At 40.7% G+C, this 9,996-nt stretch overlaps 1 protein-coding gene across 1 annotated transcript; it reads right to left on the reverse strand.

Annotated features, from left to right (window-relative positions):
• Positions 1 to 3,479: 3,479 nt before the first annotated feature.
• On the reverse strand, positions 3,480 to 6,794 carry LOC309512595 (GTPase IMAP family member 8-like). The gene is made up of 3 exons (XM_082188261.1): positions 5,882 to 6,794; positions 5,077 to 5,778; positions 3,480 to 4,964 (listed from the first exon to the last, which is right to left on the reverse strand). Exons 1-3 carry the CDS (start codon positions 6,600 to 6,602, stop codon positions 4,867 to 4,869), a joined length of 1,521 nt encoding a protein of 506 aa, XP_082044387.1. The 5' UTR covers positions 6,603 to 6,794; the 3' UTR covers positions 3,480 to 4,866.
• Between the last annotated feature and the right edge of the window lie 3,202 nt (positions 6,795 to 9,996).

The following is a 9,996-nucleotide window of genomic DNA, read 5'->3' on the forward strand; positions in this document are numbered from 1 at the left end:
GCTTTGTAGATAAATGTAAGTATAGAACATATATATGCGAGAAAATATAGCTAAAAGAAAGTCGTTTCGATGTTATAGGTCCCTTTCAAATGAGTGTGAAGTTATCATTTGCAGCTCAAAGTTTTGTCCATAAGTATTTATCTTAAGGTTTATATATATATATATATATATATATATATTGTATTTTTAACCTTATTATTAAACGAATTATATAAAACTATGTTGTCAGTGCACTACAAATAAGCTGCTTCTGTCTTTATTTTGTAATTAAAACTTATAGCAGATCCTAAGAGTCCTAAGAGATTTGGGTTACACTTTACAATAAGGTCTCATTAGTTAACATTAGTTATTGTTTTGACTACCATGAACTAACAATGAGCAATACGTTTGTTACAATATTTATTAATCTTTGTTAATGTTAGTTAATAAAAAATTCTGCTGTTCATTGATTGTTCATATTAGTTATCAGTGCATTAGTTAACATTCAACATTTGATAATAACGTACAAGTAAATGTTGAAATTAATATTAACTATAAGATTAATAAATGTGTTAAAAGTATTGTTAATTCTTAGTTCATGTTAATGAAACCTTACTGTAAAGTGTTACAGAGATTCTTTATCTTGTAAGGCAGGCAAAAACACACACCTGACACACACACACACACACACACACACACACACACACACACACACACACACACACACACACACACACACACACACACACACACACACACACACACACACACACACACACACACACACACACACACACACACAGATGTAGAGTGAGTTGGAGACTGATAGTTGAGCCAGAAAATTCAACATTTACAAAAAAAAGTCAAATCTAAACTGTTACAGAAAGTAGTCTTTGATTATGTCGAAATATAAATGTTATAGGCTAGCTAATTAAAGTAATTGATTATGTCTCTGAAGTATTAAATCTGTTCTCAGCAACAATATAGGCCTATGCTGCCATCAAGTGGTTACCTATGCATTAAAACATTTTTCAACCACATATGAAATCTGCATATTTGTACTTGCACACAATGCATTAATTATATAAAAAAGAATAAACCTTTTTTTACTTTTAGAAATAAATGCATGATTTATTATTTAGAAGATATATGTCACAGAGTCAGCCACACGTCGCAAGTCTCGTCTCCAGTCTCAAGTCTCGTTCCCGCTGTTTCACCACCACTCTGCTTAATAAACAGTTTGCACTTTAATACCTGTCTGTCTCCTGTGTTGTGACAATATGAGACACTTCCCCTATTTGTCATATCTAATCCCTTGTCACCAACAACATTCATATCAATACCTGATCGCAATTTAGCATCTTCAGTATTTTGGCATCATGTTGAGAAAGTTTGGTGTGAATTGTATAGCCTACTTAAAATTTAACAGCTTGATTCATAAAATCCACATTCAAACACAGATATCTGACTTCCTGTTAGTCGGAGCTAATTACTGTAAATTAGAAAGTTGTCTGGCTCGATGAGAACAACATATATAGTGAGTTTGTTGACTGTAGGTAAAACTAACCCCCAACTTTAGTCAGAAGGTGGCGCTACTGATCCCCTCCTACATGCCCATTTCACACCATAGACAGTAAAAGAAATGGACACAGCAACCCCATAGACTTCAACGGAGAAAAGTGAAGCAAATTAGAAGCACTCACTTCCTGATGGCTGAGCGTACTGCGCAGACTCAAACTGAGATTGATGACGTAGATGTGACGTGAGCAACCTGTCTGACAGTTGTAAGTCTTCTAGCAGCTGTGCCAAGAGAAATCTGAATCATTCCCTTCCGAATCTTGCAGAGACGGAGAGCGTGAGTATGAGCTGTCCATGAACTAGGAACAGGAGCAACTTTATGACTCTCTATGGGCTTCTCCCTTGACTTTATCGGACTTTCTGCCTCCACGTCCCCACGATTGACTGCGAGCTTCTCCTCCTGTCTATACGGTAATTTCCAGAAAGTCGCGTGGTTATGACGCAATTGTTAGCCTATTTATACAAAAACTGCTTCTACGGGGCCATATCGTAAGATACAAGGTAATGGAGCCTTTTATACATTGTCGTGTTTCTTTAGAAATAAACAATGGACAAATAGAGTCTTTAAACACCTCAGATGTAAAGTTATTCGCTGTCAAAGTGACGCCAAAATGAATGGGAGTCAATGGATTGCTAACAGCAGGTGATGGCTTGTTAGCCAATGGCGGCCCCCGGGGATGGTACGCTTTCCGGGTGCTGGATTACCCCCCTGGTTTCACACAGCCATAGTTATAACACGCTTCCTGTTTGCTTTTTTCGCCATAAATTTGTTGCCCAAGTGCCCAAAATGTTGAAAAAAATGTACCAATGGAAAACAATAGTGCCTTCTCCCTTTCAGTGTTTGGGCCCTAATTAGAACAGCAAAGAGTTAACAAATGTAGTGTCATCATGGCACAGAAAATGCAAATCATGAAGTGTGATGACAGGCATTTTGCAAATAAGTAAATTTGTAGATACCAAATCACATACACACAAGGTATTGTCAATCACAATATACATTTATGGCAATAGATTGGATGTAGAGTAGATGAACTCAAAAACTGTCTTTAGAGATCGCTTATTACCATTTTGGTCTTACACTAAACACATAGCCTTAGATTGCTCCAGGCCAGGGTGAATATTACCAATACAAACAATAGAAGAAACAAGGAGTAGATCTGTTATGAGGTTGAGCTGATGGTATAAATAGTAAAGTTAACAAGTCAAGCCCATATTTACAATTTAAAACAAAACTTAAATTTGCAAGTAAATGAGTTACCATCCTGCTCTAAGAACTTTGATGTAGCCTATGTATATAATTAAATATTATTGCATGCAATGCTCTTGCTTTCTTTATTTTTCTACTTCTGTTTACTGTACCTCTGCAAGCAAGCCACCAGTGATCTTGATTTTATGTGAAATGTCTTCTGAAAAAAGTATTTTTCTTTCACCTTTCCTTCATCTTTCACGGTGTAATACATTAAGAAAATTATTTCAAATATTTTCTGTGCATGTTTCTAAATGTGTGTATGAACTGGTTACCTTGATGTTCCGGTTAATCAATTTCTTAAAAATCTAAAGTACAAACACCACCCCATCATTACTGAGAAAGAAAAGACTAACTTTGTCAGTATCTTTTCTGCACTGTTTTTGTTAAACAGAAAAAAAAAATGAGTAAAAAAAATAAAATAATAATGGAATAGTAATATTGCAGTTAATAGAATCACAGTGGCATGTTAGACACAACCACCATAATATATAAAATAAAAGGAAAGAATCTGAGAGTAATTTTCTGTTTGTTGCGTATTTGATACATTAATCTGGTTAATCAGCCTCATGAAAATTTCCATTAAAAAGTTATGAGGATTTCAGAAAATATTATGAATATTATATTAGGACACTATTGGACATATGTGCATAAACTCATTCCCTTACTCAAGGAATGTTTTTATTCATAGCATGTTATTTTATTCATTTGAGCAGATTCAGATACATCAGGGCAAAATAATGGGCTGACAATAAACAGACAATAATAAGTATTAGAACAGTTAATTGAGAATGTGAATCATGATGGATGAAGAAACACAGTCATGACAGGCATTATGCAAATAAATAAGTTTGTAGATTTTGCAGAATACAATCAAGCTTTGTTGTGAAAAAGAAAAATGAAAGAGCAAATAAAATTAATTTCTAGCACTCCAGTATTGGAGTAAAAAGCTACAAACTCATGTATATTATCAGTCACAATAACTTTGTATAATAGTGATTATAATTACAACAATATGAGTAGAACTGTCAGGTTGAGCTGATATTTACAGTATTTTACATAAATTATATTTTACAAAATATTTTTTTTACTATAAAATTACTATAAAATCAAAGCCATATATCTAACCAAGTTGTGTTCCAAATTTGAAGTTGATATCACAAAAATTGAAGTTCCCATGAAATTTTGTTTAGATATACCACCGAGTGACATAAATTCCATTGAATTTAATTGTATGCATTCTGCCGTAAAAAAATGAATAAATTTCTGTCCAAATATAACTTCTGTCACAAAATATGGAACCTTGAGACTCGGACCTTTCTGACAATATGTGTTTTGTCAAGATTAGAAAAGATTTTGATCATAAATTATGATGGGCAAAGAAAAAAAATTCTGTTGCTCTGCCACACTTGACGGCGTGTTTCTTGAAACATAAAAGCCTAAAATGACATTATATTATATATATTATCTTTTTCTTTTTTCTTTCTTTTTTTTCTTCTTTTTTTTTAATGCAGGACGAATGTAATGTCTTTGGTTTTGTTACTTTTAGTTATTTGTGTTATTTATTTTTGTTTATAGTTAAAAAACAAGAAAACATATCATTTCCTGTGTTAAAATGAAAACCTGAAATATTTAATGGCATACTTAAAAAATATAGAAGATTCAATGTACAAAAATATTTTAAATAAATTAGTATTATAGTTAATATTTTCTGATTTTCATAGTATGTGTATGAATTCCGGTACTTTTTTATTTTTTACCTTTAAGTGACATAACCATTTGGTAGAGGTCGATATTCAAAAAATTATGGGATGTGTTGAAAAAAAAATACATTGAGTGTGGTTACTAGCAACATAAGGAGATCAGAAATGCAAACACATTTTTTTTTTCAAATGCCTTTTTCTTGGTGGGGCAGTTAAAGGGTTAAAAACATTTTTCAATTTGCAAGTAAATTTGCTCTCATTATTATCATGAGTATGAAATATGATTGCATGCAATGTAATTGTTTTCTTTATTTTTCTCTTTCCGTTTTCTGTATTTTCTTCTTCAAGCCATCAGTGATATTAGTTTTGTTTGACACGCTCCAAAATGTCCTCTGAAAAGTCTGGTAATTTCCAGTAGTCACACTCCGTGTCCATATTGTCGGTATTTTCCATAAGCACTATAGGAAGAAAATCGATATTTATAAAACCTTGTATAAAAATGTTCTATTAACAATGTTCTAATGTTAATGTTCTATTAATGTTCTACAAGGAGTTTGTCAGGCTACTTACTCTCTGGTGGAACTATATCAGCGCTTCTTCTCCCTAACATGTCTTGGTCTGACGTGTTAGATTCACATCCACTGTCACTGTCAATGTCCACCATTTCTTCTTCCACTTCTTCTTCCACAGGTGTCTGCTCAGTGTTCACTCTGACCATCATCTCCACTTTCTCCATCAACTCTCTGACCTGTTTTCCATCATCCTGCTCCATGTTGTTTAGTACGTGATACCTGTTTCCACATTTATTAATCAGCCACTGTAGATTCTTTCCTTCACTCTCAATGTGCTCTTCAATAGTTGGGGTCCCCATCCAGTCGCCCCTGCTGAACACCACTATACAGGATTTCCAGACATTTTGACCCAGGAGTTTCATGTGCTCCTTGACAGACCTCCTATGTGCCTTACTAAAGGCGGCACCAGACCACAGAACCAGCAAAACTGCATGAGGTCCTGGTGGACACATACTAGCACTTGCCTTGATCTGCTGCTGGATTGACTCTGGTGTCTCATGTACTGACGCGTACGGCCACCATCCAGGAGTGTCAATTAAAATGACTTTTCTATTGTCAACCTCTCCTTCACTCATCACACACTTTTTAGTCCAGCTGACGTCTTGTTTATTTTTCAGGATAATGTTCATGACTGAGGTCTTCCCAGTATTTTTTCCACCCATCAAGACAATCCTTAACTCTGGAAAATCACAACTTTTCTCTGTGGAAAAAATAGGGAGTTGAGTTGGTTATATTGCATACATAATTATGTATCTTCTATTAATTGTAAAAAAAAAAAAAAAAAGTTCAAACATGCACTATACCTGTTAAATTTTCATTCTTGGTTTGCAATATTTTTTTCTCTCTCTCCTCTGCTTGTTTCTTCACAGTCCTTCTCTTTTCCTCCATATCCTCAAGCAATCGGCAGTCAATTTGAAAGCATTGTCCTTCATGCTCAGCTACCAAGATTTCTATCTCATGAAACAGTTTTTCTACATTTATCCCCCTTCTGTCAGTATAATTGAAGACATGAACTCTATTTTCACACTTCTTTATTACAATATCAAGCTGTTTCCCTGCTCTCTTAATTAGCTGTTCTGTATTTGCATGTCTTTGCTCTTTGTTGTTATACATGAGCAGAACGATGGTGTGATTCCAGATCTCCTCACCCAGAATCTCCATGTGTTCAACCACACTCTTTCGGTGCATGTCTGTGAATGGTGTGTGTAGATTGATGACTAAAAGGAAGGCATGTGGAGCAGGACACAGTTTTAAACTGTGCACAATCTCCATCTGAATGTATTTTGCACTCTCAGCCAGTGTGAAGCTTTTCCACCATCCTGGTGTCATTACTAAAGTGACAGACCTGCCCTGATTCGTCCCATGTTTCATCTCATTCTCAACTATCTCTTTTCCCACTTTACACTCCTTCTTACCAATAATAGTATTTGCTGCATTGCATTTGTACTCTGCTTTACTACCTATTATAATGACCTTTATTTCTGGAAGAGCTGGACAATCTACAAGAGAAAATGAAGGAATCATTAATTATCACTTGAAGTTAACAGCGAAAATGAATTAAGATTGATCATCATATTTCAGTTAAATGTATAGATTGGGAATTTTTCATGTACATGTGGTTTGTAGTTTTTATTTTGAAAGCCTTTTAGACGTACATAGACATAGTCAATGTGGGACTTTGCCTTGCATTGTTGTTTTGAGTTTGTTATCAGATGACATTCCATATGTTTTTAAATTTCAAAATATATTTCAAATGAAACAATTTGCAAAAGTTAAAACATACATGAAGATATATGTAAATGATAAATACATATATTTAACTAAAATATATTTATTGGGCCAATTTCAAATATTTGCATATATTCCAAAAATATATTTTGAAAATATATTTCAAATATATTTATTTTGTGTATGGGTTCCTAGCATTGCAGAGTGAAAATGGAAACTTGGACATATAAAGATTTCTCTTAACATTCAGTACATCTATTTTGAAACTTGAAATCAATGTCTGTCATCTGTATGAAGTAAAATGTTTTAGCTTACAATATTGATGTGTACTTTTGGGGAATAAAATATATGTCACCTAACAGCTTTTGAACAGCAATGTAGTGACATCATATGTAAGTTTCTGTTCAAAGATGAAATTATGATGTTTTTGAAGACTTTTGTGTCAGATCATCTACTGTCTAAAAGTATGTTTGTTATATAAGGTTTGTTTAAAATTTGTATGAAATGTACAGTTCTCTTACGAGAGGTCTCTCGTACTGCGTAAGATATCTTACGCTAGGGGAAAATCCTTTTCCGCGAGATATAGAAGCCAAAAATTATCCTTAATTTTGTAATAATGCAAAACGCGTTGCAGCAGCAATGCAGACATAGGCGAGACAGCTCGCGCGCCTATTGGCTGCTCTGCGGCAACTGCAGCAGCCTATCGAGCGAGGCCTGGCGTGACGTCAGACCCAATCAGGGCACTTCGCGCCCGCTGCGTCACGTCCCGCCGAAATGGGCGTGGTCTAGGCCTATAAATATCGCTCGCAGGCAGCTATTATCTGATTTTTCATCCTTCAAGCGAAGCACACGCATCGCTGGAGCTGGATTAGAAGCCGCGCCGTCGAGAGAGAGCACCTTCAGCGGGACGAGTCACTGAAGTCGCTGGCCGCGCCGCCTTCCTGCCTTCCTGCTGCGCTTTCCGGTGCTTATATCCTTCTCTTTTATTACACTGTATTTCTGTGTGTGTGTGTCGCCGCCGCGACACACATTCTAAAAGAGCTAGCGTCTTTTTAAAGATGCCTTCCTGCGGCTCGTGCAGAGCCACACTCAGCGACGGGGACCGCCACGTGATCTGCGTTTCCTGCCTGGGTGAGGAACATGCAGCTCTCGCGCTCGCTGACGGCGGATGCCCTCACTGCGAGCTGATGGCAATGGCGACTCTGAGGACTCGCCTAGCCGTCTTCACCGAGACTGCTCCCCCGCCCGCCGCGGCGTCGCGCCGTAAAAAGCGCCGTGCCCAGCGGGCCCCGGAACCCTCCCTCAGCCGCCAAAGCTCGCCGGTTCGCCCGCTTGCTTCCCCGGCTTCTTCTGTTTCGCTTCCTGACGGACAGCGGCCGCCGTCTGCCGCCGCTTCCGTTGATATCGCGGATGAGGAAGCCCTGCTGGGAGAGGATGATTCCTGCTCTATCCTGGCGTCAGGCAGTGAGGATTGGGCGGGCTCTGAGGACCCCGCACCCCCTGCCCGCACGTCGTCAGGCAAGAGAGCTTCCATTGAGACGGAACTCATGCGAGTACTCGCACAGGCCGCGGCGAGCCTCGGCCTCGAGTGGTCTTCGCCTGAGCAGCCCGCTCACAACCGGCTGGATGGATTTTTCCTGCCTGGGGAGCCTGCGTCCAGACCGGCGCCCTTTCTTCCTGAGTTACACGAAGAAGTCGCCAAGTCCTGGAGCGCCCCCTATTCTGCTAGAGTGCGTCCTGCTGTTTCTTTGGCATTCTCCGCCGTTGACGATGCCAAGAACAAAGGATACCTCTCGCTGCCGCCGGTTGAAGAGGCGATAGCGGCCCACTTATGCCCGCCCTCCGCTGGACGGCGCGCTAAGCCGGCCCTACCCTCTAAAGCTTGCCGCACGACGTCAAGCCTGCTCCACCGCGCTTTCTCCGCCGGCGGGCAAGCTGCGTCAGCGTTGCACACCAGGAAGGACCTGACGCGATCTGCGTGCCGGACTTAAGGAGTGCCACGGACCTCGCTCTTCGTGCTACTAAGTCCGCAGCACAAGCCATTGGACGGACTATGGCTTCTCTCACCGTGTCTGAGAGACATCTCTGGCTGACGCTCTCGGAAATGGCCGAGTCTGAACGCACCGCGTTCCTCGACGCCCCGCTTTCCGCCACAGGCCTCTTTGGATCCTCCGTCAAGGATTTCGCGGAGAGATTCGCAGAGGTACAGAAAGCGTCTCAGGCTATGAAGCACTTCCTCCCGAAGCGCTCCAGCTCTGCAGCAGGCCGTGCGAAACCGTCTGCTCAGAGCTCACAGCCACAGCCACCGTCCACTGCCTCCACTTCACAGCGCCCCCAGGCCAGAAGCGCGAGACCGCGCTCCCGCTCATTCGGTCGCCGCCCCGCAGGACGTGGCTCGCGACCTAGGATCACGGTGAAGCCCGAGGCCCCGAAGTCGTCCTAGCACAGCTAGGAAAACGACGGTGTTCCAGTCCCGCTGCGGCCGGACTCACACCAAAGCTATTCGCTCGTCCAGTTCCAGAAAATGTGACTGTTCCAGTGTTTTCTGCAGCCAACAAGTCGGTTCTGTCACCCGCTTGCCTGCACACAAATGCCGTTTTCACGGCCACCCAGATAAATCCCCAAAAGAGTGTATTTTCTGGTGTCCCGGCCACGGCCGATGGTGTTTCATGTGTAGTAAGAATGCCCACTGCCCAGTGCCCATCCCTACACACAAGCACAGCCTGTCACACAGGGCTCGCGCACATAAAACCGACTCAGATCGGTTGCGCTTCAAACATGGTGAACGTGCCCACTACCCAGTGCCCACTAACGCCACGTTATGCATGTCTCACGGTTTCTGTAAAAACGAAACCAACGTGCACTCGCTTCACGCAAGCGAACGATGCTTTCGGTGTGATAAATGTGCCCGCTGTCCCGCGCCCACATCCACACATAGACATGACAGTTCCCACGGGAACCGCCCAGCCCTCCCCCTCGCGGTTAACCACCGCAGAGGAGTCGAGCGCGGGCAATCTGCCCGCTGTCATCAGCGCGCCCCATGCCTCAAATGTCACAAGCGACACGCTTGTGTTACAGCACACCGAAGCTTCTCCATCGCTGAGCGAGCGGAGCGCGCTTCGTATTCAACCCCTAGCTATCCATGCAGACGCATGGGCAAAGCTACCCGGGGTTTCGAAGTGGGTGCTGA

The sequence above is a fragment of the Leuciscus leuciscus genome (assembly GCF_965113295.1).
Source record: "Leuciscus leuciscus genome assembly, chromosome: 13".
NCBI lineage: Eukaryota > Metazoa > Chordata > Actinopteri > Cypriniformes > Leuciscidae > Leuciscus > Leuciscus leuciscus.